The 22,582-nt window shown below is 36.6% G+C and overlaps 1 protein-coding gene across 1 annotated transcript; it reads right to left on the bottom strand.

The window, feature by feature from the left end:
* Window positions 1-19,699: 19,699 nt before the first annotated feature.
* Window positions 19,700-20,095, bottom strand: LOC145665370 (protein GVQW3-like). Its single transcript, XM_081732671.1, has one exon. It carries the CDS (start codon window positions 20,093-20,095, stop codon window positions 19,700-19,702), a length of 396 nt encoding a protein of 131 aa, XP_081588797.1.
* Window positions 20,096-22,582: the final 2,487 nt, after the last annotated feature.

The following is a 22,582-nucleotide window of genomic DNA, read 5'->3' as shown; positions in this document are numbered from 1 at the left end:
CAATCAGAAACAAAATTGAAATTAAGATCAATTGCGAAAGGATATACCAATACACACACAAAGGAAGATTTAAAGAAACATAACATTATATTGAAGCAGTATGAAATGCTTACCCTTATAGATTCCGGCTTTTTAAGGTAAATTAAAGACATTCAGTCAAGCGGCTACAGCATCATCTCTATTTATCATAGGATCATGGTTCATACCTCGTTTTCTTTTTGCAATAGAGCAACCTTTCAAATGGTACCATTCACATCTCCTTATCATGTCCCTGAGGCGGGAAATTTTGAGAGAAATCGGGATTTTTCTTTGAAAATATTTCTTTTTCTTAAATTTTGAGCCCCTCTGGACCCCCACTGTGTTAATGCAGAGACCTAAAACGCAACTGGAAAACAATAAGGGGTGTACTAAATGCCTGTACAAAATTTCAAGCTTTTATCTTGGACAGTCAGGGTGGGAAAAATATCAATAATCCCCACAATGCCCCAGATTACTGTTAAAATATCTTGATCTCAGGCAGAACATTTGCTGAGACATCCATCTTTATCCTAGAATCATAGTTCGCCCTTTATTATCTTCAGAATAAAACTGCCTTTCAAACAGACTCCTCACATGTCTCCATCATGTATCTCAGGCGGAAAAATCGCAAAAAAGGGGATTTTTTAAACCACAAAATCCCTTTCATTTATCTTTTTGCCCCTCTGGATCCACCTTGTGCTAACCTACAGATCCGAAAAAATTTAATAAATAGTATTTGGTGGACTGAATGTTTGTACAAAATTTCAATCTTCTAGATGCGAAAGTAAGCCCGCCAAAAAATAATGAAAATAGGCCTAACAAAAATATTTTTTTTAAGTTATGATGTCATCACCTCCTATGTCTCGACGCAGGAAGGCGTGAAACCATACGTAACGTGTTCTACAGTGCCTCTAGACTTTTTAAAAAAGTAAAAAGCTTTATTGGTTCTTTTTTAATCGAATAATGAAGATGGGTACTTTAGTACCTAAAAATAGGTACTAAAACTCCGAAGGGATTCAGATTATAAGACAAGAAAATTTTAACATTTGGATTGTAAATTTCGAGGTATCATGACTTCTTGTATCTACTGACCAAATTATATTTAGTTAATCCTCAATATAATATGAATTTTATTTCTAATTTCTGTTTCTATCCTAGTCTGAAGGAAAACCTTCTTTGAGCATAGATTTTAAATCTAGCATTGTGGCAACGTTGGGTAAAAATCTGTGTTCAGAAAGATCAACAGAGATTTGTGCGCAATTCGGGATCTATAGTGTGCGCAATCCAGTTGCTCCCCTATTTCTCATTAATCATATTATGTTCTGTCGTCTTGCTAGTGTGATAAGGAAGAACGTCAAAGAATGTAATTCAAGTCTCAATAAGTGGCATAGTTTTACTTTAGTATCAATTTGTAGGTTTTTATTGTCTCGAAAATACGCATGAGTTTTACACTTATGCATAAGCTTGTAGAGCGTCATGAAATCTATTGATTCTGGTAGGCCTATGACTCATGTTTGGATACTTTTGTTTTCCGTCAATGTAGAGTAAATCTAAATACTGAAATCTAGAGGTAACATTTTTAAATTCGAGATGAAATATGGTCGATAACCAGGTAATTTATGTCCTGAATGATACATAATGTTCCTGTATGCTATCATGTTAAGAGTCTTCATCCCGGCGAAATTAACATACCGCTAATTTTACAGTAATTATGTGATATCTTCAAATAGATAAAAGATAATTGAAATATGGAACAAGAGCGCCCTAGACAATATTATTTTACATGAGAAACCGTTATCACGACTCACTTGTCTGCTTTCGATTTCGAGCCATTTTGAAAATCGGCATTTATTTTCGCGTTTCTAAACAGCTGAAAACGGAAAGCCACTAGGTGACTTGTGATAACGGTACCTCACGCAAAATAATATTGTTTAGGGCGCTCTTGTTCCATATTTCAATTATCTTTTATCTATTTGAAGATATCACATAATTACTGTAAAATTAGCGGTATTTTAATTTCGCCGGGATGAAGACTCTTAAGAATTTTTATGTGAGTTGCAGTAGCGTAGAGTGCTATGAGACATTGAGACACTGTCTACTCCTTCAAATTAAAGAACATAGCTTTAGAATTTCCTTATTAATAAGAACTAATATTCATTTCATGTTGAAGTAAAATATAGAAATACTAGGGACAGCGATAGTTTGATTAATAAGAATAGTAGTAGAGTCTTTCTAAATAATTTTACTTTTCAAAACTCGGGGGAAAAAAGTTCTATCTCCGTCAAACAGGCTGCACAGAGACAACAAGAAATGTGTCTAACTAACTAACTAATTAATAACTTTACTCTGCGATAGGCAGAGATGGGCTTCTAGCAATATGCTATTTTGCCCAGAGCAATGTAGGATTTGAGTGGCAAGAAGTTTCCCAAACAAGTCGCTGTGATTGTGGCTGTGTATATAGTGTGTAATGCCGAAGTTGTGCATTGCCGAATATGATGGTAATTTTGCTAGGTCTGTGGCTCTGTTTATATGGTTATTGGTTGGAATGTGTTATGGTCGTTATTTATGTGTGCTAATTAGTTATAATTAAGTTCGTGTGAGTTTGGGTGTTTTTGATATGTGCGTGATGTTTATAAGTAGGGTTGGTTTTAATTTAATTGGTTGATGGTGGGGGTGGAGAACGTGCTTAGGTAGGGATTTTAAGTGGATTATTTTGGCTTTTTTTTTTACATTGCTAGGAGAGAATGCAGGGTGGTTAGGGGTGGGTCTGTGGGAGTTCTATCTTCACTCGTGAAGTTATCGTTGAAGAACCTTTTTTGTAGAATTCTGTCTCTATATCTTTCGTTTAGTTTAATGATCACATCTTTAATAGGTTGAAGCTTGAATTTTTCGTAATATGGCTTGATGTCGTCTTGATAATTTTTTGTTATTCTCCTTAGCTAAAAGCGCTCTGCACGAGATACATCTGCGATGTTGTGCCTATTGTATAATGGATGACCATAGAGGAGTATAGGGCGAATAGCCATTTTGTATAAATATATTTTATTTTTGATGCTCAACGAGGGATTCATGCATATACCACTGAGAGCTATGGTGGTGCGGATAGCACGTCTTCTACAATCTTGTATATGAGCGTTAAGATTAAGTCCCTTGTCAAGTAACACTCCTAAATATTTAGCTGTAGTTGTGACTGAAATCTTTTGATTTTGGATGGTAATGTTGTTATCGACGTCTACGAAGTGGAATAAAGAGGATGAGTTGCGTCTTTCGAGGATTGAGTTGCAGTTTCCATTTTTGACACCAGAGCGCAAATTCAGCAATTTGTTTATGTAATCGGCTGAGTATATTATGCGTGAGCAGAGTGGAGGTCCAATAGGCCGTGTCGTCAGCAAATAATCCAAGTTGTGTTTTAAATTTGGGATTGATGGGAGTGTCGTTGACATATAGAAGGTATATTAAAGGTGCTATGGTTGAGCCTTGCGGTACACCTCGTTGGATGTGAATATCATTAAAGTATCGATTATTTATTTTAATCTTTGTAGTTCTGTCAGAGAGGAAATTGTGAATCCACCGTATGATTGTTGTAGGCATATTGTAGTTGGTAAGCTTGCATAGAAGACCATCATGCCATACAGAATCGAACGAACCGGTGAGGTTCAGAAATGCAGCACCTGTGTTATGTCCTTTTGCAAATGAGTTTTGAATGTCATGGCAAATTCTCACTAGTTGATCGATGGTGCTGTGTTGTGGCCGAAACCCTGCTTGCTATAGTATGAGTAGATTGATATCAAGGAGATATTGATGCAGTCTAATAACCAAAATTTTCTCCATTAGTTTGGAGAAAATGTTTGTGAGTGCTATTGGTCGAAGATTACTGGAGAGGTTAGCTGGTTTACCAGGTTTATGTAGGAGAATAGTATGAGATGTTTTCCAAGCTGTGGGGACGTCGCGGCTGAAACAAATACACTTGAGAAAGCAGCGCGCGCATGTGGCTGTAGGCTTCTCACTCGCTGAAACAACCTAGCAAAGAGACATCGGGAAAAACGTCTCAGTAGCAGTGATGCCATACTTAGCGAAATGATACCATTTTAAATCCAGTATACTTTTCATTCTTCCTTTTAGATATTCAATCATATTTCAAGGAAAATTATTAAGATATAGAAGAAAATAAAAACCTATATTAATAACTACCTTAAGAAGGTTTTATCGATACAGTAATTCATATAAATCTTTCACGATCTAGGTTCAACTTCTGTTTAATCGCAATACCAGATTGTATCAACAATGGGAAAGGCATGAGCAGGGTTTGTAGTCTGCTATTTTGTTGTTGTTTTTAAAATCGTTATAGGTAAATTTGTATTTGGGTCTGTCTGAGTTAGTTATTTATTATGTGCAAATCAAATTATTGGAAATAGATTTACTGCACCAGTTGTTATTAAATGGCATGTCTAAGCTTAACTTTAAAAATAGCCCATTTATGAGTTTACTTTTTGAATCAAGAATCGTGCAAAGCTAATAGGGAAGATTATACATAAAAGTAAATTATTAATTCTATTTAATGTATTTAGTGTGTATACCGAGATTTGTCAGAATAAATTTATAACGATATACTGGTGTAATTTAATCGCTAAGGAATGCGTTTATCGAAATTAGTTTTCTCTACATCATATATAGCAGTGCAACCTCGCGAAAATAAGTTTCTAACGAAATTTTGTTAGGAGTTTGTAAAAATTGTTACACTAAAAATATTCCTTTCGGAAATTTATTAAAAGAGAGTTCCTATAAGTTTACATTCAGAGGTTTTCACCAGGAAGTAAAAACCTTAAACTCATAATTTTATTAGGTTCTGTATATCAATGCGAATATCAATCTTCTGTGTATCAATCTTTTGAGTTTTACGTCCCACAATTATGTCGGCTGGGCTAAAGTATACGGTGATGATGAGGAATGAAGTGGTGGAATGAAGAAAGTGGGAGGAAACAGCAGAACCCCAAGAAAACTCCACACACTGTTTGTCCACCACAAAATTAACTTGGCGCGAACTGGGATCGAACCAAAGACTCCATGTACCACTGAGCCACCGCGGCTCCAAATAATAGATTATATAATTGATAATTTTCATATATTTGGACATATGTGGAGTATAAACATGTGCATTTCAGGTTACAAGAGACGTCAAATGTTTCCAGGTGGTGTTTCGACTGATTTTTTCTTTAAACCCTAAAAAGATGCGATACTTAATAACTGATGCACTGGGACCATATTTTCAACAGATGATTTCAGATTACGGGGGAACCTCTTTTTATTCAGTGTGTTTTAACGAAACGACTAACATACAAGATAAAAAAAGAACTGTAGATATCAGTGAGATAATGGCCGGAAGGGAGGAGTGAAGTAGTTTTTAGACATTTGCAGACGTTCTTCATTGGCAAAGCGGATGCACGAACTCTTCATGAAAAAATTCATTCTGCCTTTAGTAAAGCGAACCTATCTGTTCACAAGCTTCTGATGATTGGCTCAGTGTGAACAAGAAAGTAAACAAACTATTTAATGAAGATTTAATTGGAATGAGATATCGCGGATTAGTTGACATTGGGACCTGTCTTCTTCATCTTGTTCACAATGCATATGCAGACCTTTGGCGAAGTTGCATCTGAATTAGCTATAGCTGTTTACCACTATTTTGATGGATGGCCAGCCAAAGTAGAGGAATATATGAAGAATATATTTAAAATGATCTGAAGTTACCTCAAATGTAATTCTTAAAGCATTCTCCGTCTAGGTGGATGACTTTTTGTTCGGCTGCTGAGAGACTACTTTAACAGTGGGAGGGAGTAAATTATTACTTTGTTAAATTCATTCCATCTGTAAAGAATCAGACTGTTCTGCAGTCTAGTTCATACAAACATATCACCAGTCTTTTACGTTGTTCAACAATCAAAGCGAAATTGTACTTGGTTAAATCTTCTGCAGAACTTTTTACGAGCTTCACGGAGAAATTTCAACAAGACGAACCTCTAATTCACATCCTGTACTCTCAGTTACAAGAACTGTTTTGGAAACTGGCTAGACGTGTTTGTAAATCTATTTCTAAAGATAACTATGATGTAAATGAGTTATTTGATCTTAAAAATATGTTGCCCATGAAAGATATTGTTCTTTCACAGGATGTTAAAAATGAGCTTTCATGTCTCCCAGGAAAAAGATGTTTTGGTGTTTATGAAAGGGGCTAAAGAGCATTGCTGGGAGCTGTTGTCGCTGGGAGCAAATACTTAATTGAATATGTAATGAAAGTGTGTGGTCTGATTAAAGCTTTCAGATGTTGAACTCATTCTTTTGTGAAAAACTGGAAAAGTTGTCGAGATATAGTTTCCGTTGCCAGAGAACTACCTATTGATACAAAGATGATGTGCTTATTGGTAAATGGAAAATGTTGCAGACGGTACCAGACTTTAAAGGAAGAATTGATAGTTACTGGGATAAGATTTTAAAGAAAACTAATGAAGCAAGACACCAAAAGTATCGAGAAGTTGCAAAAGTTATCAAGACTGCGTTGTCGCTTTCACATGGGAATGCAGACGTTGAAAGGCGTTTTTCTGTATCCAAGCATAAGGACGTCTTTGACTGAGGACAAGGTTTCTACTAGCGAACTGATATTAAAAGCAATTTTGGTGATTAAAGATACATTAAAAGCGTTCGGGAACAAACCGTAACTGGTTCCCATGACATCTAAACTTATTGCTGTGGGACAAAACACATAAACATTACACAATGTCTAGAAGAGCAAAAGAGATTGAGAGAGGAGGTAGAAAAGAAGAAAGACGAAAAAGTACGTTTAGCTAAAGAGACAGAAGAGAAGTTAAAACAAGCTGAAGAGTCTAGGAAGAAAATTGCAGACATGGAAAATAACATTGCTCAAACAAGGAGGGACCATCAAATAACTTCTGAAGCATCTGACCGTCTCTTCAAAGAAGCTAACGAAAAATTGAAGAAGGCAAATACAGAGGGGGAATTTTCAGGAAGTTATTCTTGTACAGGGTATGTTGGACGCCGTTCAAACCATGCGCCAAAGTGAACAGAAGCTTCAAGAAATGGAAACTCTTCAACGAACTGTAGAAAAAGAAAAAATAGTTTAATCTATGCTTTCTGTCAAGAAACCTAAGGATACTTGAGGTATTTTTAATATCAACCATTACAATTTCTGTAACATTTAGTTTTCTGTAAGTTTTAATGTAATTTTAACTTTTACATAATACATCCTATCCAAGACCGGAAGCCAATGATTGACAGTCAAGTTGTATTGGGTCATTGTTTTGTATAGTAGTTATGTTGAGTATACTTGTTAACTGCACTCTTTTCATTATTTCTGGCCTCAACTGGCCTTCTTTGGTTGGGGATAATTTTATAAAGAGATGTACTACCATGAGCAAAATAAATGACGCGTCTCTTTATTTTGAAGTTTTTTGAAAATATCTCCGTTTTCTTTATATGTTAGAAATTTCGGAAGGTTTCCCCAGCAGGACAGGTTAATAACAAACCCGTTTTTAATATTTGTGTTAGATATTAGCTTAAAATAAAGAAATTAGAAGCAAAAAACATTAAATCGACAGAAATCTCGAGAATTAACAACTCTGCTAAAGTGGGAAATTTTCAAGAACACGAGGGAATTCTGCATTTCAACACGAAGCAGCGACATCTATGTCATTGAGAGAAATGTGGATTAAATCTACAAACTAAACTTTTAACGAATATTTCTAGTATGTCTTATTATATGCATTATCTGCAAACTCCAAATATATGAATATATGCTAAGTATTAACATAAAGATAGAGCAAATAGTGGAAATTATCTATGGAAAAGGACGAATTGGTAGGACGATCGTAATGAAATATCGTCTTTACCGGAACAGGCTCACTTCACGTAAAAAAACAAATAGCTCAGTTAGTTAAAGCAATGAGTCTGTATGCTGAAGGTAGCGGGTTCGATTCCATGGAAGTGCCGTTGTCATTTTTATCTCTACACTACGGTTATTTTATTTATTTTTTTATGTGGGAAAGAATTAAATTGTAACGCATGTGTAAAACTCATGACGATACCAAAAAAAGAAAAAATGCCGTTGTCGCACTTGCATTAGCGTCCCTAATTTTGTTTGCAAACAGTTTCGTAATTATTTCCCCTGTGCTCACTGTTCACCATATGCTCGCTGGCGCATAACGAATGTTTCCCAGTAAATGTTAATTCTAATTTGGAGAATTTTATAAAGTTTTACAATATTTCTCACTAGATACTCTTCTATCTACGTGTTTGGATATTTTGATAACAGATGTCCCTATTAAATGTTTAATTTTCCCTAGATGTTTAATTACGGAAAAGTTTTACAATGTATTTTATTGAATTGAAATTGTTTTGAATTTACTACATAAGGTAAGTAGACCGAAGGAGGAGAACTCAAGTAATTGATATTCTACGTAAAAGCAACCTATTGTAGAATGATGATGCTTCTTACCTTCAGCACATAATCTTTACGTTAGAGAGTCAGACAGAGAAAAATCCTGGTTTTTCCTCCTCTATGACCACCCATCTTAAACCTCTACACATCATTGTTCGTCTCACAAAATTTCGGTGCTTCAAAAACATTCAAATAATAATAATAATAATAATAATAATAATAATAATAATAATAATAATAATAATAATAATAATAATAATAATAATAATAATAATAATAATCCTGAATATGCCATCCTTACATAATGTAAGGATATCTTAGTTTCCTAGTTTAAATCTTAAATATCTTAGTTTAAAATGCTTTCTTTAGTACTTATTTAAGCAACCATGTAGGAGGGGGTACGACTTTTTATTTTGCCCCTCTCATTTCAGTAGCCTTCCAACAGAAAGTAATTTTTGATAAGCAGGACAGACAAAATGAATAAGAAATATATTTACAGCATCCTCTCCCCTTTCATGATTGGAATATCACGTAATATTTTTTATTCTACGAAAGATGGCCCTGTGCGGTTAGGGGTAGGTAACTAAAAAAATACCTAATATATAGCGCCCCTTGATTGTAATATTACCGCTTCTTTATTTGTACGAGGGAGCCCCTACACAATCAAGGGTGACAAAAAGAATAGGAAGAGTGTCTATTGATTCCAGTGGTGGATCCAGCACGAACTCCTGGGGGAGGGGAGTTGAAGTGAAACATTCTTTTGATGATGTGAAGCTGTCACAAATTACCACTTAACTAAACTAAACAATAGTGGGGGGAACCGGAACCCAGTCAGTTTAAATTGATGTAAAAGTTTAATTTTTGGCTTCATATTAAAAGTTGTGGTTTCAAATGAGAATTTCAGTCCAAGTGGTCAATCATCAAATCTCGTGGGGCTCTTCAGTGTAGGCTAATACGGCCCCCTTATGAGAAAAGGCAAAATTATTAACATGTTTATAACTTTCGAATTTTTCGTCTATTTTAAAGAAATATTTTGCTTCGTATTAAAGTGTTGGTTCCAAATGACAAATTCAGTCCGAGTGGACAATGATCAAATCTCCGGGGGGGGGGCTCTTCAGTATAGGGGGCTACGGCTCCCTTATAAGAAAAGGCAAAAATATGAAAATGCTTATAACTTCCGAATTTTCCGTCTATTTTAAAGAAATTATTGGCTTCATATTAAAGCCTTGGCTTCAAATGACAATTTCAGTCCGTGTGGACAATGATCAAATCTCGGAGGGCTCTTCGGTGTAGGGGTTTCGGCTTCTTTATGGGACAAGATTCACGTAGTTGATATTGCAAAATTGTTTTGTATATATAAGTGGAAACTTGCACCATTTGGTTAATTTTACCTCTTATGTTTTGCAGATTCATATTCCAAGCAATAGTTACTTCGCAGAGCTAAAAGAAGGCACTTACTAGTTTCATTAAAATGAAATGTCTTTTATGAGAAGTTCTCATGGAGCCGACGAACGAATAGGCATCCAAACGTTGGTTAAGTCGAACGGTTGAAACCCGTTGAGCTCACTACAATTATTATTATTATTATTATTATTATTATTATTATTATTAATAATAATAATAATAATAATAATAATAATAATAATAATAATAATAATAATAATAATAATAATAGAGCATTCACCTTTGGTGCATGGGGTCCGTGGCTCGATTCCACTTCGCGCCAAGTGAAATTTGAGGTGGACAAATACCGTGTGCATGGGTATGTGTTTTCTTGAGATTTTCCATTTTCCTCCCACTTTCTTCATTTCACCATTTCATTCATCATCATTCTCCCTTAGCGTAGGTGCACAATCGACCAACGTTAAACTAGATATTGCAATTTCAATAATAATAATAATAAAAATTAATTCAACTGAAAGGACTGTAATTTATGTGGACAGCAATTATCATAAATATGCAACCATTATAAAAATAATGCTTTGAGTAGAAAGATAATCCTTTCCAAGTGTTAACGAATGCGCACGAGATAAGACATGTCTCGAGAAAGAGACAAGACGCGCTTTGTGACATCCAAGATAATACGAGGCAAATGTTTTGGACACGAGATAGCTTGTAAAATGTTTCGTCTTGTCTGGAATGTCTCGAAAACAAAAGTCTAAGTTTTAATATTATCTTTCAAGATCTATTCTCTCAGAAGTAGTTCTCTGCCTTAAAATTAATAACGACATTTGTGATTTAAAAAAAGATAAACAATGCCTAAAGTTAACTTTTCGAAAAGAAGCTTCATTAAGGGTGAACCTGAAAGATGTCCACAAACTTCGGGAGGTGATTCGTGACATCAAAAGGAGACAAATGGTCCTCTTGCAGTTTTCGAATTCAGCTTCGTTGTCGAGATACAGGGTTGCCAACTGGTCGTGTTTGAGAAACTCACTGAGAATAAATTCAAGTCCAAGAATAAACTACTACTCATATATTTTTCAGGTCAATTGACTTATACCATGTTGTAAGGTCAAATATTTATTTATGAAGTGTGTACAAAATTCGCCAGGGTCTTTTCTGAGAAAATCGTCGAGAAAAAGTCACCTCCAAGAATAAACTACCCCTTGTAAATTTTTCTAAGAGAAATATCTGATACTGCAATATAGGGTTGTTAATTAAATATTGATTAATGAAAAATAAACAAAATTGTTAAAACCATTTTTGAGAAAATAGCGTTTTTCGATTTTCGGCTGTTTGTAAACCACACTTATTTTAGGTGGTAGGAAAAAATGGAAAAGCTCCTGTAAGAATACTAAGTAAACCCTAAGTTTAAAATTTGGTGTAGATAAGTTGAACGGTATGGCCTCTAGGCGAGTGCATATAAAAGTGTGCCGAACGGACGGACCGGAAGGACGGGTGTCGAAAAGTCACATTTTCGGTATGTAGACGCCATGAAACATGTAAATCCGTTGAAATCTGAATTTGATATTATTTTCACAATCACTATATTTTCTTCTCTCTTTTGTCGCTCGAAAAAGAAAAGCCTAAGTTTACCACAAAAAGTTAGGGAGTTTCTCAAAAAATATTCAATTACAGGGCCACCGCACTAAACTTTTTCAATTCAATTTCTTAACTGTGTTAGGCCGCAGTTGTTACTGAAGTGTGTATTTGGATAATACGAATAAAGTTATCGTATTATTCAAATACATCGAATGTCAGATTATCGAATAAAAAACTTCGATTGAAGAAAATCCACACTACAAAACTAACTCACACTTTGAGCACATTTTCATTAGACATATAATAGACCAATTAATGCAATCATTGTTTATGAAATATGAAAAAAATCAAATGAGTCACTTTGGTAAAGTCGTTCAAAAAGAACACGTCAAGAGTAACCTACCTCTTGTGAATTGTTTCGAACAATGAGTTAAGATATGCTTTTGGTTATTAATGAAATATTTATTTGCGAAATTTGAACAAAATCGCCTGTCGTTCGAGAAAATTGTCGGGGAAATAACCTTGACCCCAAAAATAAACTATCCGTTGTAATTGTTTTTCATTGAAATGACTTATACTAAAATATAGGGTTATTAATGAAATACTTATTTATGAATTATAAATAAAATTGTCCGAGTAATTTTTGAGAAAATCGTGAGGGAAAAATAACTCCCCGAATAAACTATCTCTTGAGGATTCTTTCAGGGTAAGCGAGTTATTCCATATTACTAGGTTTTTAATGAAATATTTATTTCTGAGTACGAACAAAATTGCTTGACTCATTTTTGAGAAAACCGTGGAGGAAAAACACCCTCAAGAGTAAACTACCCCTCGCATATTTTTTCAGGACAAATGAGTTTTGCCATATTGTTCGGTTATTAACGAAATATTTATTTTTGAAATATGAATAAACTCTTTTGAGTCGTTTTTGAGAAAATCGCCCAGACAACACTCCACCAAGAATAAACTACCCCTCGCATTTTTTTTAGGACAAACGAGTTATGCCATATTGATAAGTTATTAATGAAATTTTTATTTATGAAATATGAACGAAAACATTTGAGTCCATTTTGAGAAAATCACTGAGAAAAAACTCACCCCCTTAGTATAAACTACCCCTTGTAGATTTTTCTCAGATAAATGCCTTATACCACAAAATAGGGTTGCTAATTAAATATTGATTTATAAAAAAAGAAAGAAAACAAGATCGTTAGAGCCAGTTATGAGAAAATATCTTTTTTCTATTTTCATCGTACAGGAAACTACCCTTGTTTTGGGAGTAGGAGGGAAATAAAAAAAACTATAGGAAATACTATGAAAATCTTAAACTAAAATTTGGTGCAGATAAGTTGAACGGTATGGCCTCTAGGCGAGTGCACAGAAAAGTGTAGCGAACGGACGGACGAACAGATAGACATGTATCGAAAAATAACTTTTTCGGTGTTAGGGGCTATAATACGTGTAAATTCGTTGAAATCTCAAATTTGATTTTTTTTTCGAACACCATACTTTCTTCTCTCATTTGTCACTTCAAAGTAAAAGGAACTCAGAACTACAGATAAAAGACACCTACTTTTACACATAGACATTATTTATTGATTTAAAACTGTTTTAGTTTGTGTCATTTCACTTCCAATTGAAAGGTTTTACAATGATTAACGGCATACCAATGACAAGACGGAAGTTTTCAGGAAGTAAATGCATTCAAAAGTCTAGATTGCATTACAGCTATCAGTCTGTTTTTATTTCTGCAATTGTTAACAGCTGTAATTTCGTCCAAACGCTACATGAAATAATTTTTGGTTGACGTCATTGTGTTACTATTTTAGTATTGTTCTCTTCAGACTTGGTTGAAGTTTTGACTTAACGGTTATACATTTTTTTCTTATTTCATCGTTACACATAAGAATAAAATGTTGTGGTGACTGGATAGATTCGAACCTACGAACATTGAGTTTTTATTCTTCAAACAATTTACCAATGGACCAAGCTTTGTCCTCACGTTAACGTACGGTTACAGGGTTTATTACGATTTAAATAAAATGGCTGGATGTTAGAGTTTCCTGCCAAAATATTTCGATAAAAAATTTTCATTGCTTCGTACATTGTTTAGATACACATTTTAGGAGAGTGAATTTTGGTGTATATAATAATTTCATGCCAGATAAAAGCTGGATAAGTTTTAATAACATGTTTCATATGTAGTTCTTAATAATAGACTTGTTCGGGATGACGTTCCAAGGTTTAGCATTGACTAGCAGTTTTTGCTATTAATATCCCTTCTAGCAATATTGGCAGTAGACAAAAGTTAGCCCGTGTTAAAGCTTTTTGCTCCTAATTTAGTTATTTTACTTTATTATTTAACGAATATATTGAAAATTGTCAGAGACACGTATGCAGTAATTTATTTCGGGAGGGGTCCGACTTCAATATTAGGATAAATTATAATAAAATTTTAAAAGATAATCCCCAAAATTAGGCTAAATTTACAGAAAAGTTGGGGTTTCAGAGGGGGTCCGGACCCCCTAGACCCACCCCTAAATGCGTTCTTGTTTGTCAGTAACATTTCCTCATTTTGAAACCCTCAAAAACTTCGGATAGACTATATAAAGGAAAACGAGTTATTTTCGATGAAATATCACTTCAAGGAGACGCGTCAGTTTTATTGCACAGTGTGGTATCCCACGTTCACAATGGCAAGAGTTTCTTTCCTCTGATTCTCTGTCATTGTGCTCTATCGAAAGGTTAGGTTTGTAACATATTACTCCTACGAACAAGCATGACTGGCAGATAGGAATACTGAACACAACTCCAGAGAAATGCATGCTGAAACTTACGTTTATAGCTACGCTTTGGTGATTTGCCCTCAAGGTCAATCGAGTGGTAATTCAGTTCCGTCTCTGTTCTTAAGCCATGTTCGTATTACTTCGAACAGTTTTGATAATGAAAAGCATGCCTCTTAATATAACAGACTTCTTTCGCGTAAGAAATCGAAACTCAGTTGGTCAGAGCAACTAGTCTGTAAGAATTAGGTTGTTAGTTAGTTAGGAGCCCAGTACGAGTAAGGGTTTTTATTACTATTGTTTTTATCTTTTTTATGTGAGGAAAAATCAAATTGTGACATCGCGATATCAAATGTATTTGATTAGGTAGCTTTGTCTTACCTAAACTTTAAACATCAGTAACCGTCGAAATTATTTCACTAACCGATCACTTACTGAACATTTCAAACACGTCAAACCAGTGGCATAACATGAAGGTTAACCTCTCCTCCGCAGTCCTTAGTTATGCGTCCGTACTTTCAAGGGCGGACTAAGGGCCGGGCGACTGCCCGGGGTGCCAGAGAAAGAGGGGCACCAAAACGAGCCTCAAAAAGTAAATTTTACAATGTGCTTTCTACTGACGTTTTTGGTTTATATTCTTGTAAAGTAGTGGCAATTATATGATCTTTTTACATTTCACTATGGAAGAAGAGAGTTTCATAGTACTAAGGGGGCTGTATCGAAAAATTGAGAGATGGCATGTAGAATAAAGAGTGCCGGGAATTAAGTATTGTTTGTTTGTTTGCTTGAGTTTAGCGTTCCACGGTTATGCCTTAATGGGCAAGGGAGATGTGGATACTAATTATAGTGGAATCCGAACCACTTTTATCGTTCAACAGTAATCCACCGGGAATTGGACCCGGTACCACAGAGGGCAGGCGTGCTAGCCACTAGACCAGAGAGGGTGGAGTTGGTATTGTTTATAGCGGGCCATATTCTTTGTGAAGTTTTCCTAGGTAATGGATTTCTTTTTGAAAATGGGTTTAAAACAGGGGCGTCATTTAGGGAGGGCAGGGAGGGGCATTTGCCCCCCCTGAGTTTGAGATGTATATAGATTTTATCATTAGAATAGTAGTAAATCAGTGAAAAACGCGAAATTTTACTTATATCAAGAGGTCTTCCCCCCCCCAAAGCAAAATCTGAAATGACGCTCCTGGTTTAAACTATTAAAAACACTATGATAAAATGTAAAATATAGGCTACTACTAGGGGAAGGGCGCCAAAAAGTCACTTGGCCCGTGTGAAAATTTGGCCTGCTCCACCCCGGCGTACTTTCTGTATATTTTTTGGCCTTGCAGCTTGTGCGGTCCCCACGCCACATTGTTGCGGGGGCGCTATTTACGCCTAGCTTTCGAACGTAATTCAATAACTGTTTAAGAAATTCTACCATCAGCGTGGAAACGGGAATATATTTTTCTAATAGTCCCATAGAACTTTCACTCAGAACGCCAGATGCAATTTTTCAGAGTGGGCTCTGGCTCATATTCAGGAATAATAATAATAATAATAATAATAATAATAATAATAATAATAATAATAATAATAATAATAATAATAATAATAATAATAATAATAATAACAATAACAATAATAAATATGAATGTCTTTGGAGAGCCGAAATTATGTGACACGAATCATTATAGATAGAGCTTTAAGATGAGTGGTCATAGGGGAGGAAAAACAGGATTTTTCTCTCTCTGACTCTCTAACGTTAAGATTATGTGCTGAAGGTAAGAAGCATCATCATTCTACAATAGGTTGCTTTTACGTAGAATATCTATTACTTGAGCTCTCCTCCTTCGGGCAACTTTGCTTATGTAGTAAATTCAAAACAATTTCAATTTAAGACAAATATTTATAGAGAAAATTAAACATTTAATAGGGAAATCTGTTATCAAAATATCCAAACTTTTTTTTTTTTTTTTTGGTATCGTCATGAGTTTTACACATATGTTACATTTTGATTCTTTCCCAAATAAAAAATAAATAAAATAACCTTAGTGATAAAAATGACAACAGTACTTCCACGGGATTCGAACCGTCTACCTTCGGTATACAAACTCGTTGCTTTATCTAACTGAGCTATTTGCTTTCTTACATAAGCTGAACCTGTTCTACAGTAAAGACGATTTTTCATTACGATTGGGCTAACAATTCGTCTTTTTCCATAGGTAATTTCCACTATTTGCACTATCTATACGTTAATACTTAGCATAGATTCATATATTTGGAGTTCGCTGATAATGCATATAATAAGACATACCAGAAATATTTCGTTAAAATTTTCCTTTGTAGATCTAATCCACGCTTCTCTCAATGACATAGATGTCGCTGCTTCGTGTTGAACTGCAGAATTCCCTCGCGTTCTTGAAAATTTCCCACTTTAGCAGAGTTGGTAATTCTCGAGATTTCTGTCGATTTAATGTTTTTTGCTTCTAATTTCTTTATTTTAAGCTAATATCTAACACAAATATTAAAAACGGGTTTGTTATTAACCTGTCCTGCTGGGAAACCTTCCGAAATTTCGAACATATAAAGAAAACGGAGATATTTTCAAAAAACTTCAAAATAAAGAGACGCGTCATTTATTTTGCTCATAGTAGTACATAAATAATTTTTGGTGAAAAAGCCATGTATTAAGCATAAGGACGTCTTGGGTATTTCGTGACTTGTTCTCTTTTTCGGCCATTATTGTCTCGTTTCTCTCTCTTTTAGGAGTGATTTACCACTCCTAGCCTTGCATACAAGTAATACAATACACCAAACTTTAATAACAAAATCATTTGAAATACTTCTTCTTGCTTCCTCACTGTCAGTATGTCAGAATTTATCGTAAACAACATTCAGAAAAGCGTACTTCGTGCACAAAAGCGTCCTGCTGAAACATTCTTTACATCCGGATTTCCAGGAGACTTGAGAAAACAATAAAACCTATAACATCTGAGCTTTAGTTTGGATTTACTTGGGAGCAGGTCTCAGGCGTTTCTTAAGCGATGCGTAAGTAACGGCAGTCTGTACATACATATTCAGCCGTGTTATTCAAAGTAGAACTATAATCGTATAAACATACTATACTTTTGTTTCATCTTGAGTTAAATCATGCACCAGTATTTCATAGTTTTTAAAGACATTCAAATGTGTGAAATAGTTTATTGATCCATAGACGTCTTGTAAGCTCTAAAGAGCTAGTAACTGTTCTTAGTTATACGATGTACTTCAAAGCAGGGTTAGTAATCAGACAATGGCTGAAAGAACTATATAAGAATACACACACACACACACACACACACACACACAAAAAAAAACCTTTTGCTTGTCTATTTATGAAAAAAGTATCGTTTCAGTCTCATAAAATCGTAGCAGTCTTGTTAACAATGGGATGATTTCTTTTCTTGCCTTACGAATCTTGAGTTCTTCTCTGTAGGAAAAGCCAAATCAACAACCACACAAACATATCGGTCTTTGTAGAAACACCTCTGGGCTAATCCATATGAAGTGGTCCAGAGTAGGTTGCTCGACCATCTCCGAAAATTATAAAAAGTGTAGTGTGAAGAATCTTGTGTATGAGAAGGACAATAACACGAGTCACGTTTTCGGAGGTACAAACAATGGCGGCCATCTTTGTTCTCGGCGGCGTGTCATTTTCTGCAGTTGCAAGCGTTTACGAAAACCACATTTGCTCAGGACTTACTAATCAGAGGATCATGAAACAAAAACTAAGGTGTACAGGAGAGACCAAGATATACGAAGAATATATAATCATGCGCCCAAGTGGAGATTCAGGGTTGCAAACTAATACATGAAATCACCAAAAGAAGCACAGAAAAGTGCATGTTTCAAGGGGCTGTATTTTGGAATGGGATAAAGGTAGTGGTTCAGAATTTATGGTGTGAATACTAGGGCATGTACAGATTCTTCAGAAACATTCACAGCTATGATACGACTGTTGCCACAGAGTTATGGGGATTCGAAAGTTGGAGTTTGTCATTTTTATGGCATTTTTGGGGCTTAATATCTCAGGATGGCAAACTGCTAAAAAATGCTGCTGCAGCCACAAAGTAGTTCTGTATGTTAATAAACTATTACAAAAAAATCATGACTGATATTACATGGAGAACAAAGTTACGACAATGTTAAGAAAGCACGTGCATGACGATGGTATTCCGTGTATTAGTACTGACCGAGCAACAAAGCAGTACAAAAAACAGAATTAGTTCTCAGTGTGTTACGGACACACATTTGGTAACAGGAAAGTCCTGAAATTCGTCACTTGTTGATGTAACATAACATCGTGAGGTATGTTCAGAAATGGGGGTAAAGCGATGGAAGCTTCTTGTGCCTGGAATGGACTGACAGCTCGCAAATCGCTCTTTCAGTTCATCTTCATGTTCAGACACTGGCCTCTGTTCATGTTCATGTAACTGGCCTCTGCAAACTAGCCCTTGCAACTTCTCTCTTCGTTACCCCATTAACACCATCCCATGCAGTTTTACCGTGTGACGTAGCAAAGAAATGCCATTCGGCTTCGAGCCCAAAGTCTGCTTGATGATGACACGGATTAACAAATTTCTTCCTGTTCTTGTACTGGCTGGACGCACCATCAGAATAGTATGTAATCTTTGCTACGTGTGGTAAATGTTCTCGAATGTGACTGATAAGATGTTGCTGAAACACGTGAACTGCCACAGTATTATGCGCTAAATGACCACTTATTACGCAGAGACAAGAGTGCTTCTGTTCTCCACCTTGTTGGTAGTAGTAGGCAAAAGGATGCAGAGTGGCTTGCTGATTTACCCAATGATAGGACTGTATGGCATCTTGGGTGATGAATGTACAATTTTCAGCAAAATCAGCCAAAACTACGAGGGTTGGGGCAAAAGTCATGGCAACTATTTTTTTTCTTCCAGATATGTGAGCGGATCACAAACTTACATGTGTCGTGTGGAAGTTCTGCAGGCATAGTGTGTATGCAGAACAACATATGGCTCTTTGATAGCTGGTAGTAGCACAGCGAGGGCTGTGAAATCAGTCAGTTGGTGAGTGTCGTGCGAGATGGAAGTAACCCGTGTTGAGCAGCGCGCTTACATCAAAATAGCCGTTCTCCGAGGGACCGTCGTACCTGTGGCACCAGGAAGTCCCTGTAGTACTGTGCGGTCATTGTTCTGCCATGTGGAACAAAGTGCAAACAATGACACCCCTGACGTCATACGCGACGATCACCATCAATTTGACTGGGGAAGGATTCTGACGGAACTTCTGCCTCCTTGGTGATCCAACATGTCCTCGGTGATCCACTCCGCGGACTGACGTTTCAGTTCTGGTTCGTATGCCCTGGCCTAAAATTCATCGATGGGATTATTCGTGACAAGAATTGATCGCCGTTCTGTTGCCAGCATACAAGGTGGTCGGAGCATATTGCATAGTGCATCTACCTTTGAACTTCCGTCAGTGCATGCGGTACCCATCGCGATGCGATTTTGCGCAGTTGCAGCTCATTACGCAATATCCTGTGGACGGTGCTTTTCTCGATGCCACTTGCCTCCGCCAACTCCAGTAGCGTCCATCGTCTGTCTTCATCCAGGAGCTGATCGATGACGGCACGTGCCACGTCGGTCCGCACACTGACAGGTCGTCCCGAACGTTGCTCATCACAGGTTGACACGCGTCCTTGCTGAAACTTTCCTACCCACCGTGCTACTGTTCGGTATGGTAGGGCATTATTCCAAAGGGCTTCCACTAATTCACTGTGACATTCCATCGCATTTCTCCCTCGGAGAACGGCTATTTTGATGTAAGCGCGCTGCTCAACACGGGTTACTTCCATCTCGCACGACACTCACCAACTGACTGATTTCACAGCCCTCGCTGTGCTACTACCAGCTATCACAGAGCCATATGTTCTGCATACACACTATGCCTGCAGAACTTCCACACGACACTTGTAAGTTTGTGATCCGCTCACATATCTGGAAGAAAAAAAATAGTTGCCATGACTTTTGCCCAAACCCTCGTATACACTCAGAATCACTGAGATCGTCTTTCTTGTATTTTAGGTATTGTGCTTGAACCTTGGAAATATAGTGATGCTTTTTGAGATGCTCGAGTTTCTCACATAATGTTGCAAAAAATTCGTCCGCATGTTTGTCTACCGTAATCAGTTTAGTCCTATCAACTGTAACCCATAGCTTGTATTGAACAATGTCAGGGAAAACTTCACTTTCCGTGGCTTCATCAAACATCGACAGAAGGACAGCTTTTCCTGGACAGTGTTCGCATGTTTGCATCATGCAGGCATTGCTGTTAATATCACATACGAGTAACTCAAGGAGATCCTTGTATTCAACGTTTAGTTTTGCCCCATCAATCATTAACTTTATATTTTGGTGGTACATACATACACAGACACTATGAGTACCTGCAGCACCGGCAAGAATGCACCATTTAGGTCTCATGGCACAAAACTTAGCCCTGTGAATATCCGTGCATTCTGAATTGTTCTGTTTAAATGCCAGATAAAGCTCGTTCAGGTTACATAACAACAGTCGTTTCTGTTTCTGAACTCTCACACTTCCTGCACGTACTGGTCTACAATCTTTCTTGCCTGGACACAAACGGCTGTATTCATCATCTTCATAAAAATGGAGAATCTTTTCTGTTGTCTCTGGTGACATTGATACTCCCTGCTTGTGCCCAAGATCTGGTAAAATTCCCTGCTCACTCACCAGTTTCGTAGTGATCTTGACAAGACGTTCTGACACATTAAATTCAGTTGCAATCTTCTTACGAGGCCATGTTGTTGGGAGCAAACTTAAGATTTTTACTTTTTCTTCCTTGGTAGCAATGGCACATTTCTCTTTTAATTGACGTATCAGGATTTCATAATCCGAGGACACTTGTACGCTGTCGTCTTCATCTTCAATAGTTTCCTCGAAGGCAAGTTCTAATTGTCTTCTTAGCGCTTGTGACACTTGGTCCATTTTGCGTTGAAGCTTACGTTTCCTTTTCTCGGGACTGACTTTTCGTATTTTTGACGGTGGCGATAATCCTAACGTACAACATGCTGAATCTAAAGTTTCTATGACGGATGTTGACGGAACAAATTCAACATCGCCGTTTCTGTTTTGATCTTCCACGTTACTTGCACTGGATGCAAACACTGCGGAGTAACAATTGGGACAAGGAGCTTTTCCTGGTATTAACTGAACACCAGTCAACTTTCCTTGTATCATGTGTTCAACGATAATTTTTCGAAGTCCCTTTTTAATAGATTTCTTATGAATGTTCATTGGGTCACAACACACACGACCGAACAGATGGTTATATTGCTCTAAATATCTTATATCATGGTACTTGCACACTGTAACAGCTTCATAGCCAATTCGCAGACGAAGCAGCTCCTGACTTTCGGTTTGCAAGTCCGAAATATACTTTAGTGCCTTTGCACAAATACCATACGTAGATTTATAGCATTCCTCATTAGTTGCATTTCCCACAGAACACTGAGAGAACATTTTCAGCGCACAACACAACAACCTTCCACTGTGACTGTAGCAAAACGACTGACGGATATTCCAAGCAGCTGACTGACATTTGGAGGGTAAATGCACTTATAACAAAAAACAACACAGATGGGTAACTCCAACGTGAACGATTTAGGCCACGATTTCACTGCCACCTGCTGCCTGTTTCCTCAAACTGATAAAGTAGAATGAATATCCATCCGATCATAACGTAAAAGGTGATTCATGCACCGCCTTGGCATCGTCACGCACGTGCTTTCTTAACATTGTCGTAACTTTGTTCTCCATGTAATATCAGTCATGATTTTTTTGTAATAGTTTATTAACATACAGAACTACTTTGTGGCTGCAGCAGCAATTTTTAGCAGTTTGCCATCCTGAGATATTAAGCCCCAAAAATGCCATAAAAATGACAAACTCCAACTTTCGAATCCCCATAACTCTGTGGCAACAGTCGTATCATAGCTGTGAATGTTTCTGAAGAATCTGTACATGCCCTAGTATTCACACCATAAATTCTGAACCACTACCTTTATCCCATTCCAAAATACAGCCCCTTGAAACATGCACTTTTCTGTGCTTCTCTTGGTGATTTCATGTATTAGTTTGCAACCCTGAATCTCCACTTGGGCGCATGATTATATATTCTTCGTATACCTTGGTCTCTCCTGTACACCTTAGTTTTTGTTTCATGATCCTCTGATTAGTAAGTCCTGAGCAAATGTGGTTTTCGTAAACGCTTGCAACTGCAGAAAATGACACGCCGCCGACAACAAAGATGGCCGCCATTC

This window comes from Thermobia domestica, chromosome 11, assembly GCF_964235325.1.
Source record: "Thermobia domestica chromosome 11, izTheDome1.hap1.1, whole genome shotgun sequence".
NCBI classification, from domain to species: Eukaryota; Metazoa; Arthropoda; class Insecta; order Zygentoma; family Lepismatidae; genus Thermobia; species Thermobia domestica.
Note: the sequence above shows the minus strand (reverse complement) of the source record. Positions and strands in the feature narration are given on the sequence as shown.

Coding starts and splice junctions, on each gene's coding strand:
- LOC145665370 (XM_081732671.1), bottom strand. CDS start 20,095: ATGGAAGTAACCCGTGTTGAGCAGCGCGCTTACATCAAAATAGCCGTT.